General features: G+C 42.9%; 1 protein-coding gene across 1 annotated transcript in view; it reads left to right on the top strand.

The window, feature by feature from the left end:
• The window catches only part of ank2b (ankyrin 2b, neuronal), a 75,738-nt gene that overhangs the window by 43,916 nt on the left and 11,985 nt on the right, over positions 1-19,837 (top strand). Inside the window, exons 35-39 of the mRNA XM_053416798.1 lie at positions 7,245-7,322; positions 7,442-7,573; positions 7,659-7,808; positions 7,947-8,181; positions 8,585-8,645. Of these exons, the coding sequence (XP_053272773.1) occupies positions 7,245-7,322; positions 7,442-7,573; positions 7,659-7,808; positions 7,947-8,181; positions 8,585-8,645 (656 nt within the window). The remainder of the gene's footprint in view (positions 1-7,244; positions 7,323-7,441; positions 7,574-7,658; positions 7,809-7,946; positions 8,182-8,584; positions 8,646-19,837) is intronic.

The following is a 19,837-nucleotide window of genomic DNA, read 5'->3' as shown; positions in this document are numbered from 1 at the left end:
AGCTTTGTGTATTTTTGTCTTGTCACACAAACAAAAAAGCCAAACCCACACCTCCCCATGTCAATGTTATGTTCCCTCTGAGGCCTAACTTCATTTCTTACTTTTTATTCATTTGTTACTATTTTTTTCTGATTTCACATCCACATCCATTTCTCCAATTTTACATATTTCCCCTTCACAATTTGAGACCGGACTTACGGAGAAAGAGTTAAACGCTCCCATCTACGTATGTACACCATCTTTATACTCATTGGTGATGATGTTAATGTCACAGTGGCCTTTAATTTGACGCTGGCGGCCTGAAAGGCAGCAGTCGTGCCATTTTCATCATCTCTTTTTTGTGCTCGCCCCAAACGACCTAGGTTGTGTTGCTATTGATCGAGTGAAGCAAGTAAGTTATATTAACACTGCGGTGGCGATGCAGCTTTACTTTAGCTATTTATTTAGACATTAAAGTGCAAGCATTTGTATCACCTCACTCCACTCTAGTTAGAACAATATGCCAAACATTTTTGTAGGTTTAATTCAAACTTTTGATGATATAATAATCAGACACAATTACTAAGAAAGTGTTTCACAACTTCCTGTGCAATGTATAAGTTCCAATCCCATGCAGTGAGTTAAACAACAGTAGCCATAACATAAAGTACAAGTACATGGTAGCACACATGGACCCCACCTGCTGATACCGTTCTCTTCCTCAGTTTGTGCCTTGCTGCACCAAATTCAGAAAAATGTGTTGCTCGCTCCTACATACTCTGGCACTCAGTTACTGAAACTAAATGATAATGATCGTGCTAGCACCCAGTTCAGAGAAATTAGAGGCCACGACACTAGTTTTCCTCCCCCTGTTGTCCTCTAGTGTAATGGTAAAGCAAAACGAGTCGACTTCCCTACCTGCTCTCAGTCTCCTAACCCTATGCCTTCTTCATGTAGCATTGCTAAAATGACATCAATAAAAAAGGCAAAGCCTAAACCTTTTTATTTAATCTTATAATACACACTAACATGAGACATGTACATGCATTAATTAGATAATATTGATTAAAAGTGCATGTATGGGTTTCGAGAAGACTTATACATTACAGTATTTATGTATTCCTAGATGATACAGATATTGGACATTATTGAATTGGCCATACTATATTAACAGGCAGCTCTCAATCAGGAGCACCTCATATCCTCCAACTGAGTGTTCACTGACTGGATAAAACCATTTATTGACACCATTCTCTCCTCACCAAAACCTCTCCATCAGCACCTCCCTTTGCTTTGCATGGAAATAACTTGCCTTACATACATGTGTATGCGTGTGCCTGTGTGTCTGTATGACTATTTGTAATGGCTTATTAATGACAGTTCATATCTTCCCCTGTTGGTTTGCTTTGATTTTGTCCCCTCACAACACCATTTGTTTGGTTTTGTGCACTGTTTTTATTTCTGTTATATCAGTTTTCATTTCATTTATATATCAAAGGTGAAATTAGGCAAAAAGCAAACGGAAAGACCAAGGGAATAAAAATTCGCTCCCTTGTAAGATGTTGCTCTCTGGTATTCCTGAGCTCCTCTTTCTTCTTTAGAATTTGTGAGAATCAATGATCTGCTTTTTGCTATAATGAAAACCATTGCAAATCATATTACTTTGTTTACGTTATCACTGGCTTTCTTTGATAGACAATTAACATTTTCAATTGTTTTAGCCATTTTGCCTCTTATCCCATTGACATTTGTCATACATCCGAGCAATCTTGAGATGTTTCTTTCTTTGTTTTCTCTGTTGTCCCTTTTTCCATCATACATGTTGGTTTCTTGATCATCTGGTTTCATTCATTGTTGGTTTATGGTCTTTTTTCATGTATATCAGTTCCGTTTAATAGATTTGTCTTGTGAGTGTGGGTCGGCTGAGTGTATAAGCAAGTTATTTCCTGCCCATGTCCTTTCCCATTGGTTTTATGTAGCCTTTGCTTTACCACAATTCCCCAGAGACTTATGAAAGTATAAGCCCAGTTCCTCTGATACCCTGATGTAGAACCCGTTGTGATTCTGTTGTCCTATGACCCCTGCAGTTTGCTCCGATCTTGTCCTGACCACATTTTCCAATGTCTGTCTCCTTTCATTTGAATTTTTTATTTTCTTTACTCCTTACTTGTTATTCTTCCAAATGGAAGATGAAGAGCGGGAAACATCAGTCCTGAAATCAGAGCTGATTCGAGAGCCCGACCTCCTATCCGACGTGTCAGAGATGAAACAAGATTTGATCAAAATGACTGCCATCTTGACTGCAGATTCAACAGAGAAATCCCCTTCCTTAGGGGGGTGTGGTCTAGAGAAAGGAACGGAGGACATTTCTGGAGAACCGTTAGAAATAATGGAGATGGACTTAGAAAAAGTCAAAGAGGACCTAGAAAAAGTCAGTGAGATACTCAGGAGTGGAACATATGAGGGCGAGTTGGCAGAGGAGGCAACAAAAGCGGCTACAATGTCAGACGAGTGGGTTCTCCTTTCGGACAGTGAGATAGAAGAGGCCAAAAATATGGCGGCTTTGGAAATTCAGGAGCCTGTTTTACGGGAAAGTAGATCTAACAGAGGGGCTCCCAGACCTAAAACCATAAAGGACAGTGGTGACCTTAAAGAATACCTCCTGGATGCACCAATCTCCAAAGTAAAAGCTAAGAAAGAGCCAACCACCCCAGAAAAATTCACTGATGTTGTTCTGCGTAAAGGTGCGAAAACAACCACTCCGACCAAAGTGCAAGTAAAAACAACTCCTGGTGATGTTAAAAAACCAGTAAGAAGAAAGGGGAAAGACCAGAGCCAGTCAGAGGAATCAACAGAGGCAGGTGGTCTCTTAAGTGTGTCAACAGCTCCCGCTCCAGTATCGCCTGTATCCCCAGTGGTTGAAGAAACTCCCATAGGGTCAATAAAGGACAAAGTCAAAGCTTTACAACAGAAAGTTGAGGCAGAGCAAAAGATCAAAAAGGTCACTGGAAGCAAGCCTTCACAATTGCCTGTTAAGGGCAAATCCTCTCCCAAAGCCAAAGAAAGCCCTAAATCGGGTTCCCCTAAATCCCCTAAAACAGAATCTGAAAAACTTGAGGAGACCATGTCAGTTAAAGAACTGATGCAAGCATTCCAGACGGGGCAGGACCCATCAAAGAGAAAGTCTGGGCTGTTTGAGCTCAAAACATCCACAACATCAAGATCAGAGAAAACCTCAAAATCAGAAACCATCCAATCAAAATCCATGACCAAAGCAATGACATCACGTGTTTCTCAAGAGCGAGAACTATCTTTGGATTCAAAACCCTGCAAGAAAGACACGACTCAGCAAGACAAAGAGAATGAAAACGAGTCAGTTGCTCCTGCCCATTCAGAGCTGACTGAAACTGTAGACTTTGGAAATTGTGGCCTTGATGACAGCGCGGACAGCTCAAAACATGAGGGGGTGGCAGATTCACTAAGTGCCAGCTCTGGAGATGGAACTCATCCAAGCTCTGAGGACAGCTATAAACATGAGGGTTTAGCCACACCAGGCACAAGCCCTGAAAGTCTGTCTCTTTCTCCCAAATCTGGACAGCATGCAACTTCATCCCCAGCTACCACAACAGTCAAAAAACAAAGTAAAGACAGCGAGAAGTCTGGAGACTCTGGTTTAGGGGCCACTGGTGAACAACTATCAACTGAATTGTCCCTCCCTGTTTCTTCCAGCGAGGCTCCTGATGACCACATTACAAGTGAGTCCACATCTGTTAGGAGGAGTGAGTCTAAGCCATCTAAACCTCAAAAGCTTACAAAGAGAAATTCAGAGACAGTAGAAACATTTCTTAGCGATGATGAGAGCCCAGATCGTCAGTTAGAGTTGGCTTTAATCGGTTCTCCAGCCTCTAGATCCTTGTCTCAGCGTCAACAAAGCTTAGAGCTGCCTTTAAAACACGACTCAGATGCGCTCAGTCCATTAGCTGATGACTCCTTGACAATAAGCCATAGAGACTCTCTTGATGGTAGTCCTCTTATGGAAGAAAATTCCTCGCTTAAGTCCCCAGACTCCATTGAACCTAGCCCAACCAAGGAATCACCTCCTCATGACTCCTTGGAGAGCAGCCCGGTAGAGCCAAAAAGCCACCTTCCCTTCCCATCAACACTAGGTCCACCTAGTAAATCCTCTAGCCAACCTGAGCCCATCAAAACCACAGAATTCCCGCATGATGATTTGCGTGGTAGGCTGTTTCGAGACCATGAGGCTAGTGCTGATGATGACAGTTGTGAGCAGACATCTCAGATGACAAGTTCCGGTAAGAGTCCCCTCTCCCCCGATACTCCTAGTTCTGAAGAGGTAAGTTATGAGGTAAACCCCAAACCCCCTGACCATACGTTCCTCTCTGTTCCATCCACACCGGCTGTCATCCCTGAAGACCCAGGAGAAGAGGATACATCAGACAGTTATGAAACTAAAAGAAAAATCACTCCAGAGGAGGAAATGTTTAAGATGGCAGCCAAAATAAAAACATTTGATGAAATGGACCAAGACGCGAAGAGCAAAAAGAAGTCTAGAAAAGATTTGTTTTCCTCAGCAGATGCCAAAATAGGGGATGACAGCTATGAAACCTTAGAGCCCACAAGTGAGAAGCTTTCGCAAAGTGAATGTGGGCTCGATAAACCCACAGAAGATTCAAAGTTAGCTCTTTTTGTTGATCCCCATATTAAAGTGAACCCTCCCTCTCCTCTTTCAGCAGGTTTGCATGATGGATCCCACAGCAAAGAGCCCAAGGACACAACAACAACAACCAGTGTCACTTCAGAGGGGCCTAACCCTGTCTCAGACCAGCATCATTCAAACACCGAGCTGAACACCTCACAGGAACAAAGTCTCTCACCATCTGTAAAATGTGATACAGACAAAAAGTCTGCTGAAACATCAAACAGTGAAAACAGGACTGATGAACAAAAGGAAGAATGCTTAAGGAAGTCAACAGAATGCAAAGAAGACAACACAAATAGTCAAGAGTTAGGGGCCTGCAGGCTACAGACTGGTACAGGAAAACCAGGTAGCAATGTAACAGATGAAGTCAAAGGAGATCCAGGGGAGCATACAGCAGTTCCAGAAGCTACTCTGGGTCCAACTGTTGCCCCAGATCAAACAAAGGAAATGTTCAAACCTGGGGTCTGCATCTACGATGACACAGAGGAAGAGGATGAGGCATTGGAACCTCCCAGAACTGAGTCCAAAGGTGTAACTGCAAAAGCAGACACTGACTCATGGTCGGCCATGCGGGAGGATGATGACACTTTTGCAGCTCGAGTCCAAGAGGAGGAACAGAAGATATTGAATTTAGTGGTGGACCGTCAGTCTCGTCAAGCAACTCCAGACACAACACCTGGTAGAACACCAACAGAAGAGAGCACTCCTACTAGTGAACCCAACCCTTTTCTGTTCCAAGAAGGGAAGCTCTTTGAGATGACCCGAAGTGGTGCTATTGACATGACTAAGAGAAGCTATGAGGAAGAGGGGGGTGGCTTTGCCTTTTTCCAGATAGGTGAACCGCCTCTAGAGGAGCCTCTCTTAGAAGAGGCCAGGCAAGAAGTTAGATCAGCAGCAGAACCTGAAGTTGGCCTCAATCTTATACTAGAGGTTAAGACTGAGGAAGTTGAAAAATCTAAAGAAAAATCTGATTCTCATCTTCAATCCCCATCACAAGGTGATCAGACAGCCTCAAAGGCTGATGCCTCCAAATCTAAAATCCCTAAAATGGGCATTTCAGCTTCAGCAAAACCTACAAAGAAAGATCAGACATCCCCTGAAGGTGTAGATATTAAAACAGACAAACATCTAAATGAAGCATCCTTAGATGTAGACACAAGTTTCTCTGACCAAATGATACAAACAGCCGAAATTACAGTTACAAGATCTGTTTACTCTGAGCAAGGCCAAGAGTCCTCTGACTCCTCCCCAGAGGAACCGCAGTCAGTGATAGAAGTCCCCAAAGCAACAGGCAAACCTAAACAAAATGCCTCCAGTAGTGTTAAAAAGACTCCAGGCAAAACACAAGCTAAGTCTGCTCCTCAAGCTAGGGGTAAATCCACAACTCACTCTCCATCTAATACAACTTCCTCTTCAACCTCTATTAAAAAAGAGGCCTCCTTCACATCTGAATCTAAATCTAAAATTCCCATTAAGTCGAGCACCATCAAGCCTGATTCTACTGTCAAACGTGTAGAATCGACCCAAGACAAAAAGCTTAAAGTCCCAGTAAAAAAGGATTCCAGGAGAAAATCTGAGACAGACGCAGGTCCCTCTGTGGATGTCAAAACCAAGACAACATCTTCCAAAGCAAAGAGCTTCTGTGAGGGGGAGTCTACGGGGCCCAGTACAAAAAAATCTAAAGGTTTCCAATCCAAATTGCCGGTCCGGGGCAAAAGTGGTCAGTCATCTCCTTCCCCAGCAACCACTAAAGAGAAAAGTATGCCCCGCAAAAAGTCCATTGAGTTCTTTGAGGAGATAAGCGATGAGGCGGCAAAACTCGTCGCAAGGTTGGCACAGGCAGAGAAAGAGAGAGAACAAGAGGCCGCAGCCGCCATCTCGGATGACGAGAGCAGTCTCATTGATCCATCAATCATAGATCGGGAAACTTTCTCTGAGATGCAGTTCCCTCCTTCAGGCGACGTCTTTCCTATTAGACCACTGTGGGACGACCCTGTGGAGACACAGATGCAGCGAATTCCAGATGATAAAGTCCAAAGTCAAGGTATCCCCCCAGTATAAGGGGCTATTCTCTATCTCTTCTGCCTCATTAGCACACATTAGCTGTAAAGATGCTGCCTCTCTGTCTCTTGTAGTTAAGTCCCGTTATAGTCGAAGAATCCATGTTGCTGTCTCGCTTGAGCTGTGTCTGTGTTTGTAACAGCGTCTCTGTTTCCTTCTATGTGTGCAGAAACTCTCAAGATTGACTTAAAGGCTTCATGGAATTTAGCAACTAAAACATTTAAAGATGATAATGTAAATAATTAGTTGAACAATCACATGTATCGTCAATCATTTTCGATCTATTGAAATGTATTATTGGAAATCATCGTTTACAGCTACTGAATCAGATTTCTAGGAACTAGCCAATGAGACAATAGCAGAGAAACAAGAAAGCCAGTGAACATTTTTCTCAGATATTGGTTGTATTTTTTGGGGGGGGTTAGATTGTTTTGATCTGGTATATCATCTCTGTCCGCTCATGGCTCTCGGGGGGTATTTGCAGTAGACCCACAGGATGAAGCAGAGAGAAAAGAGCAACGGTTGGCCATTATAGCTGACCACTTGGGCTTCAGCTGGACGGGTGAGTCTCACCTTGTTAACAGTCATCAAACCCTCGTGCTCAAAATATAGATTGTTTCAAAAGATTTTGAGTTTAAATTTTGATTATAACCATTATTATATCTTATTCTCTCCATTTAGAGTTGGCACGAGAAGTGGAGTTCAGTGAGGAGAGGATAAACCTGATAAGGATTGAAAACCCCAACTCCCTACAAGACCAAAGCCATGCCCTCTTGAAACTCTGGGCAGACAGGGAGGGAAAGCATGCCACAGGTTCGTGATTTAATGATGTGTCATCGTAAAAAGGTCTTCTTAGAATTTAAGGTGGAACTTTTAGGATTGTTATTTGTCTCAACAGAATCAACACTGATCGAAAGGCTGACAAAGATCAACCGAATGGACATTGTTCACCTCATTGAAACCAAGTTTATCAAGTCCACTCAGGAGGAGACGTCCTCACACACCTATGCAGAAATTGAGCGGACAATAGCACTGGATCATAGTGAAGGTGAACAATACTAATGAGCTGATGATTTAGTTGTTGTTATGTGTATCTATAATGCTCTAATTGATTATTGACTGGCTAAATGCAGTCATTTATATTTACTCTTCCCATACTAAATATCTGCACTGTACTCTTTGTCAGGTTTCTCTGCCCTTCATGAAGACATTGACAGCCCTCGGCCAGGCAGGCGCACAGGGACAGCAAGTAGGAGTCCAGGCTCAGGACAGGAGGTACCCATGGTGACAGCAGAGGACCTGTCCTTCAGTATGTCATCACTTCCTGAGACGACAGGAGGCTCAGAGACAGACTCCGCAGCAACAGGCCTTCTTAGAAATGCTCGGAAGGAGAAATTACAAAAAGAAATGGAAATGAAATAGTAAGTTATCCTGAAAGTTGAATAACCACACTCACATATTTTCTCTCTTGCTGTTTCCATGTCATCAAAAATCATATTCATGTGTTGCACTGCATCTTAACTTGCTCAATGCGCTAACAAATATCCAGTAAACTACTCACTTAAGTTGGCTACTGTATGTAGCTTAATAGCTAAAGAACTGTAGCACAGGTCTGTACTCAAATTGAGCATTTCTGATTTTTGATAAGCATACATTCGACAATTAGTGTGACACTGATTTATGACTAAAAGAGGAAACGTCTTTACTTTCCTTACTGCTTAGCTTTCTGTAGCTTGAACTACTTTGATGTGCAATATATTGTTTTATGAGAAAACAACAGAAAATATGAGTGAGTTTTTAATTAGTCTTGTTTTTTAATTGCAGCTCATCACAAAGAATATATGAGGAAATGAAGGACTCGGTACACACAGGCGGTTTTAAACAAGTAAGTCCTTTCTTCACGTTGTACCGCACTTCTCCCTACAACCTTCGATCCCATGTGATTGACCCTGTGTACAAAGGGGCACCCAAGTTAGGTCCCCACATTGCCCTCCCTGCCTACCCCTCCGTTGATCCATCTGATGATGAGGGGGCAGCTGGGTCTGAGGGGGCTGAAGGGGAAGAGGAGTGGAGCTTGGAGTGTCTACAAACTTCCCCTGCTGAAGACGATGTTGATTATTTGTCACTGTCCGGTTGGCGAGAGTCGTCCGTCAGCTCTCGAACAGGTGTGTGCGAGAGTCGACCATTGTCTTTGACTGATTTTGGAGATAGCTTGATTGAGTGTGAACAGGCTGAGCAAGACTTCAGGACGTTGTCTACGGAGCTCACCGAACCTGGTGAGGTCGTTGAAAAGGAAAGCTTTGCACAAGAACCAAAAGGTCAACAACTACTCCCATCTGCCCCGCCTCCTGCTGGGCCTCCTGTTTCTCTCACTGCATCGACACAACCTGTGCAGTCCAAGCATAAGGCTTCAAGACACATGGATGAAGTTTCCCGTCGGCTATATCAAGTCCTGTATGGATACGATTTTGAGTTGATAGATTCAGATACTGAGGTTGAAGAGGCAATTCCAGCTGGAGTCAACAAGGATGAACGTGAGGCAGCTGCTACACACACAAAGAAAAGTGAAGAGGTTTCAAACCCTGAGCATGAGGTTGATGTTTACGAGGCCACACGTTCCGGTGGCCTTGATGTCAAATCCAGCGACAGCATAAATCCAAACCCAGATACAACCACTCAAGAATTAGCAGGTTCTTCCGATGCCAGTCACGCTATTCCGGGTTTAACATCTCAAAAAGCGGAAGAAATCAGCTCAGTCGGCTTCTTTCAGTTGTCACATGACTCAAGTTTTGAGAAAACGTTCAGATCAAATCTACCTGGAAACGTGGTTGTGTTTTCAGCAGAGTCTCCACCAGACACGGAAGCATCCAGATATAGATCCTGTTCCACAGAATCCTTCCCTGAAACCCTTGGTGAATCTCATAGTTCGGCAGATTACAGATCATGCTCCCCTGAGTATGTGATTGATACAATATTACTGACAGAGAGTAGGGCATCAACACCCGATTCAGCATTCTTGCTAAATGAGCTGAATTTCCTTGCACCTGATCCTGCAGTACCTCAGTTTAGACCCTTGTCTCCCCTGCCACCCCCTGTTTTTCTATGGGAAACTAGTGATAGTGCATCTGCTCAGGAACAGCCATTACTGAGTCGACCTGAAGGCACTTCAATGCTCCTGTTTTCAGAAGCAGAGGAGAGGCCGCTGACACCAATGGTTTCAAACAAAAGACCATTTGGAAGGCCAGTATCGCTGAGGAGTGATTATAGCAGTGAGAGACCCATCTCACCTCAGTCTTTAACTTTTGGCATGGAAGACAGAACATCATCTCCCGAGTCCGTCATTTTAGAAACTGAGCAGTGGCTTTTTACATCTTGTGAGAATGTAATAGTGAGATCATTATCTCCTGAATCTGTAATGTCCATCACTGCACATTGTCTGCTTCAACCAGACGCCCCCATACCAGACCTTAGACATGCTGTCCCTGAGTCTGTCAAAACATTTGAATGTAGATCATCCTCATCCGAGTCAGAGTCATCAGATATGGTCTTTGAAAGCAGACTTTTCTTAACAGCTTTTGAAGACAGACCCTCATCCCCAGAATCTGTAGCGTCTTTAAATGAAAGTAAAGCATTGTCACCTGATTCACCTTTACCTCAATTCAGTCCCAATTGTCCTGACACAGCTACTGTAATGATAGGTGAGCGATTCAGTTCACCTGAATCAGTATGCTCAGTTGTAGAATATGGCTCCATGTCTCCAGCATCACTTAACCATGACAATAGAGCTTCATCACCTGCCTCAGTAGAATCCAGAGATGAATCTGAATGCGTTCTACCCATCGCTGGACCTAGAGTTCCTTCCCCTGAATCAGTTGAATCCTCCCAAATAATGTATGATTTCATATCTGTTGATCATAGACCAAAATCACCAGAACCATTAGTGTTGGATATAAAGAACAAACCACCAACACCAGTGGAATTTGTTTCAGATAATGATGACGACTGGGTTATTATATGTCCGTCTGATATTGAGAAATGTTCAGTCACCTCAGAGCCAGTGTCTGAACACAGACCAGTTTCTCCACATTCAACCAAGTTCCTTATTAGAGCATCTACTCCTAAATCAGAAACTTTAAAAGAAGTTGTGCTGTCAGATACCGATTATGAGGGTGAAGTAAATAATTTAGAAAAAGGCAAAAACTGTGTCCTGTCCACATCTTTAGAAGAAAATCCCCAGGAACAGAGTAAAACTGAAGCTCACAAGATACAATCAGTAGTGGATGATGTTTGTCAATCTGTCATAAAAGCAGCTGGGGACTTTCCAACTGATGTAATTACAGAGGAATTATCTCTTGTGTTGTTTGATAAAGAAAGACCAAAGGAGGAAGTGACTGTGAAGAAGAAATCTTCTAGAAAGAAAAAATCTAAGAAATCAATCAAATCTGATTGTGAAGCCGTGCAGAATATTACAAAACATCAAAATGAATCATCTGATTTCACAACAACACAGAAAGACACAGTGGAATCCAATCAAGCTATGCCACAGGAGACTGCATGTGATGATCTACCAGTGCCATCCGCATTTACTACAGTTGTACCTCGAGATCAGACAAACCTCAGAGAGTCTTCGGTGTCTGTACCTCAGCATCGAGAGCCTTTATCTTTGACCGAATGTTCAGCGCCAGTCTGTAGTTTATCGTATGATGAAGGACTTTGGAAGCTTATCTCTCCGATCCGTGACCCACAATATGTAGGACAAACCTCCAGTCAGACACTTTCAGATGTGATAGTTAAGGAAAATGAAACTGCTGCTTTGCAATCAGAAAATTACCAAAGAGCACTTTCACCTGATTCTGAGGCCGAATATAGACCCATGTCCCCAGAATCACTCAGGGTGCTGGAATTATTTAGACCAGATTCCTCCCGCTCGGAGAGATCTGTAGATAGTTGGCGAGCTTTAACACCAGATTCCCCTGTTCCTCAGTACTTCCACTCTTTCTCTGGACCCTCTCAAATTTATCACAGATCAGTATCAACAGAGTCATCATCGTCAGACCTGGAACTGGAGACCAATTCAAACGTTGCCTCGGTTTTTGAGGACAGACCAGCATCCCCTGATTCAGTATCATCTATAAACATAAATAGGGCACTATCACCAGCCCCACCTATTCCTCAGTTTAAACGTGTAAAGTTTGAATGTGCACGATCAAGCGAAGACAGAGTTTCCTCCCAACGGAGACCTGAATCACCAGAATCCCAACCGTCAGAGACCACAGAGAGCGTACTGGTAGGTAGTGGTCAAACGCTAAAGGCAATCAAGGTGCCCGTTTATAAACTTGTTTATGATGCTGAACTTCGGAAGCTCATTTCTCAAATATGTGATCCCCACTATGCTGGAGAGACATTTTGCAGTAAAACAGGGATTTTTGAGTATGCTGGAACAAGAAGTGAGTATGTTCCAGAGGATTCTGGTGTCAAAGAGGGAGAGTCAGAGGACGATTTGAAGTTTGATATTGCAGATCCAGCTGATGCAGATGTTCTGAGTGTAGTGCAAGCAAAGATTGAGGGGGAGGAGATGTCAGTGTTACCTAATTCTGAGTCAGATTACAAGCATTTATCAGATAGGGAATTGACATTAACAAGTACACCCAGGTCTGATTCTCCAGACTCCCCAGTTCCCCGGTTTGCTGTTGACTTTGCTACCATTTCACAGTCTCTGCCATATTCATCAGAATCACAAGCGTCCAATGATGATTCAAATCTTAGCAAGCCCAGTTTTTTCAATGAAACTCAACCCTTGTCCCCCTGTTCTCCAATATCTTTAGATGAAAATTCCGCATTTCCAATCGACTCACCTTTACCGGACTTCACACCTGCGGTGCACGAATCTGTTACAGCCTCTGTTGGTTACAGGTCCTCTTCACAAGAAACAGCACATTCAGACATTGAATGTCAGTTTTCAACTTCAGATGATTTGACAGCTCAGAGAGCAGAGTCAACCGTGTCAACTGTCTTCGTACTTGAAGAAAAGCGATCAACTGCCGGTGCAACATTCAGACCAAACCAGCTTATACGTCAACTGTACGACCCTCAGTATGTAGAGGAAGCTTATGTAAGCACAACTGAAGTGCTTGAATATGTTTATACAAGTAAAGAACATGTTTTCCTGGAAGAATCAGTTCTGTTAGTCGAAGGCCACAGGTCATCAACACCTTTATCGATAATGTCAGAGACAGAAATTGATGTTCAGGACATGACAGCAATAGAGACCCGACGGAGATCCTTCACATCCAATTCAGAAAATGAGCTAAGGGCACTTTCACCTGATTCCCCCATACCTGACTTCAGACAGCCTATAGCGAACCCAATTGATTTAACTGCTGAATGCAGATCCACTTCCCCTGGGTCAGTTTGTTATTCAGATATAGAGTGTGAAGATGGATCATTTCCACCAGTATCTGATGAGCATCGACCTCAGTCACCTGATTCAGTGGCATCCAGAGATGAAAGCCATGAACTGTCACCAGATTCACCTTTACCTCAATTCACGACCAGAGTAGTTGAGCGCTTTCCATCATTTGTCGGCTTTAAATCCACAACCACTAAAGCAACTCAATCAGATGTTGAGCGCACACATTTCTTTTATTCCCCCATTGGCAGAAAAAATAGACCAGATTCTCCGGAGTCATTAGAATCAGAAGTTGAAAAGAGACCTCTGTCACCTGATTCTGAATCAGAATATAGACAGTTATCACCTACATCACTGATGATGACTTCAAATGTCAGATCGTCCTCTCCTGAATCAATTGGCTCTCTAAATCAATTCAGAGCTCTTTCGCCAGACTCCCCCATTCCAGACTTAAGACAGGAGTCCTTAATCACATACATGGTCTATAGGTCTTCCTCACCTGAGTCAGTGTTGTCAGATTTTGAAGTGGAACTTGAATTACCTTACTCAGTGTTATATGAGGACAGACCTTCATCTCCTGAGTCTTGTGCGTCAGTATGTAAATACAGACAACTTTCATCCGATTCTCAGATACTTGATTTCACACAAGCTTTTGCAGTTCCATATGCTGATATCAATAGTCACAGGTCAGCATCTCCTGAAACAGTTGCATCAGATGTAGGATTTGCTCCCCTGATGTCGCAGCAGTTTGAAGTCGAAGAGAGAACAGAACATTCAGTCTTGTCTTTTTCTGATGACCAGCGTTTGTCATCAGACTCTCCGATACCTCATTTTATCCGCACTCTCACCTTAGCAGCAAGTTATCGATCTACATCACCTGAGTCACTGTGTTCAAATGAGGATTTGGAGATTGATATGTATAATCCCAGGCTTTTCGAGGATAGAGCAGTTTCTCCTGATTCAATTACATCCGTAGATGAGTTTAAACCTCTTTCTCCAGACTCACCTATACCCCAGTTTACACAGGCCCTGCATGTATCCACTGTTTTTCACATGGACTCAAGGTCTACTTCACCGGACGCAGTGTTGTCAGATTCAGAAATGGAGTTACCTCTTCCAATATTCTCAGAGAACAGACCTCTATCTCCTGAATCTCAAGCATCACTCAGACTTTCTCCTGATTCACCTGTACCTGACTTTGGACAGGTTTCACTAGAGACTTATCCTAGGTTTAAAGGTAGAAGATCATCATCACCTGAATCAGTAGATTCAGATTGGGATTTAGAGAGGGATTTATGTATCCCCTGGCTTTTCGAGGATAGAGGAGTATCTCCTGATTCAACTACATCCATAGATGAATTTAAACCGCTTTCTCCAGACTCACCCATACCCCAGTTTACAGAGTCTTTGCAAGAGTCTTTCACAACCCACAAGGACTCAAGGTCCTCTTCGCCTCAATCAGTGTTGTCAGATTTGGAAATGCCATTATCACTCCCAATGGTCATAGAAGACCGACCTTCATCTCCTGAGTCTTTAGCATCTCTCAGTAAATACAGAAGACTTTCCCCTGATTCACCTGTACCTAACTTTGGACAGGTTTCACTAGAGACTTATCCTCGGTTTAAAGGTAGAAGGTCATCATTACCTGAATCAGTAGATTCAGATTGGGATTTAGAGAGGGATTTATGTATCCCCTGGCTTTTCGAGGATAGAGGAGTATCTCCTGATTCAACTACATCCATAGATGAATTTAAACTGCTTTCTCCAGACTCGCCTTTACCCCAATTTACACAGTCTTTGCAAGATTCTTTCACAACACACAGGGACTCAAGGTCCTCTTCGCCTGAAATAGTGTTGTCAGATTTGGAAATGGAGTTATCATTCCCAATGGTTATAGAAGACCGACCTTCATCTCCTGAGTCTTTAGCGTCTCTCAGTAAATACAGAAGACTTTCCCCTGATTCACCTGTACCTGACTTTGGACAGGTTTCACTAGAGACTTATGTTGGGTTTAAAGGTAGAAGGTCGTCATCACCTGAATCAAAGGCTTCAGAAAAAGAGTATGATTCTGTGAATTCACAGTCGTTTGATTTTGACGACAGGGCAGAATCCTGTCAGTTGGAGGTGTTTGAATCTGACGTTAGATGTTTGTCTCTTGACTCTCCAATACCTCAGTTCACAGTAAGTGCACCTACTTTAGCAAGAGTACGATACAGATCCACATCCCCTGAATCCGTAGATTCAGATTGGGATTTAGAATTAGATTCATGTCTCCCCTGGCTTTTCGAGGATAGAGCAGTATCTCCTGATTCAACAACATCAATAGATGAATTTAAACCTCTTTCTCCAGACTCACCCATACCCCAGTTTACACAGTCTTTGCAAGAGTCTTTCACAACAAACATGGACTCAAGGTCCTCTTCGCCTGAATCAGTGTTGTCAGATTTGGAAATGGAGTTATCATTCCCAATGGTTATAGAAGACCGACCTTCATCTCCTGAGTCTTTAGCGTCTCTCAGTAAATACAGAAGACTTTCCCCTGATTCACCTGTACCTGACTTTGGTCAGGTTTCACTAGGGACTTATCCTGGGTTTAAAGGTAGAAGGTCATCATCACCTGAATCAATAGATTCAGATTGGGATTTAGAGAGGGATTTATGCATCCCCTGGCTTTTCGAGGATAGAGGAGTATCTCCTGATTCAACTACATCCATAGATGAATTTAAACCGCTTTCTCCAGACTCGCCTATACCCCAGTTTACACAGTCTTTGCAAGAGTCTTTCACAACACACAGGTACTCAAGGTCCTCTTCGCCTGAATCAGTGTTGTCAGATTTGGAAATGGAGTTATCATTCCCAATGGTTATAGAAGACCGACCTTCATCTCCTGCGTCTCTCAGTAAATACAGTAGACTTTCCCCTGATTCACCTGTACCTGACTTTGGACAGGTTTCACTAGAGACTTATCCTGGGTTTAAAGGTAGAAGGTCATCATCACCTGAATCAGTAGATTCAGATTGGGATTTAGAGAGGGATTTATTTATCCCCTGGCTTTTCGAGGATAGAGGAGAATCTCCTGATTCAACTACATCCATAGATGAATTTAAACCGCTTTCTCCAGACTCGCCTATACCCCAGTTTACACAGTTTTTACAAGAGTCTTTCACAACACACAGAGACTCAAGGTCCTCTTCGCCTGAATCAGTGTTGTCAGATTCGGAAATGGAGTTATCATTCCCAATGGTTATAGAAGACCGACCTTCATCTCCTGAGTCTTTAGCGTCTCTCAGTAAATACAGAAGACTTTCCCCTGATTCACCTGTACCTGACTTTGGACAGGTTTCAATAGAGACTTATGTTGGGTTTAAAGGTAGAAGGTCGTCATCACCTGAATCAAAGGCTTCAGAAAAAGAGTATGATTCTGTGAATTCACAGTCGTTTGATTTTGACGACAGGGAAGAATCCTGTCAGTTGGAGGTGTTTGAATCTGACGTTAGATGTTTGTCTCTTGACTCTCCAATACCTCAGTTCACAGTAAGTGCACCTACTTTAGCAAGAGTACGATACAGATCCACATCCCCTGAATCGGTAGATTCAGATTGGGATTTAGAATTAGATTCATGTCTCCCCTGGCTTTTCGAGGATAGAGCAGTATCTCCTGATTCAACAACATCAATAGATGAATTTAAACCTCTTTCTCCAGACTCACCCATACCCCAGTTTACACAGTCTTTGCAAGAGTCTTTCACAACAAACATGGACTCAAGGTCCTCTTCGCCTGAATCAGTGTTGTCAGATTTGGAAATGGAGTTATCATTCCCAATGGTTATAGAAGACCGACCTTCATCTCCTGAGTCTTTAGCGTCTCTCAGTAAATACAGAAGACTTTCCCCTGATTCACCTGTACCTGACTTTGGTCAGGTTTCACTAGGGACTTATCCTGGGTTTAAAGGTAGAAGGTCATCATCACCTGAATCAATAGATTCAGATTGGGATTTAGAGAGGGATTTATGTATCCCCTGGCTTTTCGAGGATAGAGGAGTATCTCCTGATTCAACTACATCCATAGATGAATTTAAACCGCTTTCTCCAGACTCGCCTATACCCCAGTTTACACAGTCTTTGCAAGAGTCTTTCACAACACACAGGTACTCAAGGTCCTCTTCGCCTGAATCAGTGTTGTCAGATTTGGAAATGGAGTTATCATTCCCAATGGTTATAGAAGACCGACCTTCATCTCCTGCGTCTCTCAGTAAATACAGTAGACTTTCCCCTGATTCACCTGTACCTGACTTTGGACAGGTTTCACTAGAGACTTATCCTGGGTTTAAAGGTAGAAGGTCATCATCACCTGAATCAGTAGATTCAGATTGGGATTTAGAGAGGGATTTATGTATCCCCTGGCTTTTCGAGGATAGAGGAGAATCTCCTGATTCAACTACATCCATAGATGAATTTAAACCGCTTTCTCCAGACTCGCCTATACCCCAGTTTACACAGTTTTTACAAGAGTCTTTCACAACACACAGAGACTCAAGGTCCTCTTCGCCTGAATCAGTGTTGTCAGATTCGGAAATGGAGTTATCATTCCCAATGGTTATAGAAGACCGACCTTCATCTCCTGAGTCTTTAGCGTCTCTCAGTAAATACAGAAGACTTTCCCCTGATTCACCTGTACCTGACTTTGGACAGGTTTCAATAGAGACTTATGTTTGGTTTAAAGGTAGAAGGTCGTCATCACCTGAATCAAAGGCTTCAGAAAAAGAGTATGATTCTGTGAATTCACAGTCGTTTGATTTTGACGACAGAGCAGAATCCTGTCAGTTGGAGGTGTTTGAATCTGACGTTAGATGTTTGTCTCTTGACTCTCCAATACCTCAGTTCACAGTAAGTGCACCTACTTTAGCAAGAGTACGATACAGATCCACATCCCCTGAATCGGTAGATTCAGATTGGGATTTAGAATTAGATTCATGTCTCCCCTGGCTTTTCGAGGATAGAGCAGTATCTCCTGATTCAACAACATCAATAGATGAATTTAAACCTCTTTCTCCAGACTCACCCATACCCCAGTTTACACAGTCTTTGCAAGAGTCTTTCACAACAAACATGGACTCAAGGTCCTCTTCGCCTGAATCAGTGTTGTCAGATTTGGAAATGGAGTTATCATTCCCAATGGTTATAGAAGACCGACCTTCATCTCCTGAGTCTTTAGCGTCTCTCAGTAAATACAGAAGACTTTCCCCTGATTCACCTGTACCTGAATTTGGACAGGTTTCAATAGAGACTTATCCTGGGTTTAAAGGTAGAAGGTCATCATCACCTGAATCAGTAGATTCAGATTGGGATTTAGAGAGGGATTTATGTATCCCCTGGCTTTTCGAGGATAGAGGAGAATCTCCTGATTCAACTACATCCATAGATGAATTTAAACCGCTTTCTCCAGACTCGCCTATACCCCAGTTTACACAGTTTTTACAAGAGTCTTTCACAACACACAGAGACTCAAGGTCCTCTTCGCCTGAATCAGTGTTGTCAGATTCGGAAATGGAGTTATCATTCCCAATGGTTATAGAAGACCGACCTTCATCTCCTGAGTCTTTAGCGTCTCTCAGTAAATACAGAAGACTTTCCCCTGATTCACCTGTACCTGACTTTGGACAGGTTTCAATAGAGACTTATGTTGGGTTTAAAGGTAGAAGGTCGTCATCACCTGAATCAAAGGCTTCAGAAAAAGAGTATGATTCTGTGAATTCACAGTCGTTTGATTTTGACGACAGAGCAGAATCCTGTCAGTTGGAGGTGTTTGAATCTGACGTTAGATGTTTGTCTCTTGACTCTCCAATACCTCAGTTCACAGTAAGTGCACCTACTTTAGCAAGAGTACGATACAGATCCACATCCCCTGAATCGGTAGATTCAGATTGGGATTTAGAATTAGATTCATGTCTCCCCTGGCTTTTCGAGGATAGAGCAGTATCTCCTGATTCAACAACATCAATAGATGAATTTAAACCTCTTTCTCCAGACTCACCCATACCCCAGTTTACACAGTCTTTGCAAGAGTCTTTCACAACAAACATGGACTCAAGGTCCTCTTCGCCTGAATCAGTGTTGTCAGATTTGGAAATGGAGTTATCATTCCCAATGGTTATAGAAGACCGACCTTCATCTCCTGAGTCTTTAGCGTCTCTCAGTAAATACAGAAGACTTTCCCCTGATTCACCTGTACCTGACTTTGGACAGGTTTCACTAGGGACTTATCCTGGGTTTAAAGGTAGAAGGTCATCATCACCTGAATCAATAGATTCAGATTGGGATTTAGAGAGGGATTTATGTATCCCCTGGCTTTTCGAGGATAGAGGAGTATCTCCTGATTCAACTACATCCATAGATGAATTTAAACCGCTTTCTCCAGACTCGCCTATACCCCAGTTTACACAGTCTTTGCAAGAGTCTTTCACAACACACAGGGACTCAAGGTCCTCTTCGCCTGAATCAGTGTTGTCAGATTTGGAAATGGAGTTATCATTCCCAATGGTTATAGAAGACCGACCTTCATCTCCTGAGTCTTTAGCGTCTCTCAGTAAATACAGAAGACTTTCCCCTGATTCACCTGTACCTGAATTTGGACAGGTTTCAATAGAGACTTATCCTGGGTTTAAAGG

This window comes from Pleuronectes platessa, chromosome 23 (assembly GCF_947347685.1).
Source record: "Pleuronectes platessa chromosome 23, fPlePla1.1, whole genome shotgun sequence".
Lineage (NCBI taxonomy): Eukaryota > Metazoa > Chordata > Actinopteri > Pleuronectiformes > Pleuronectidae > Pleuronectes > Pleuronectes platessa.
This window is presented reverse-complemented; position numbering and strand designations above follow the sequence as displayed.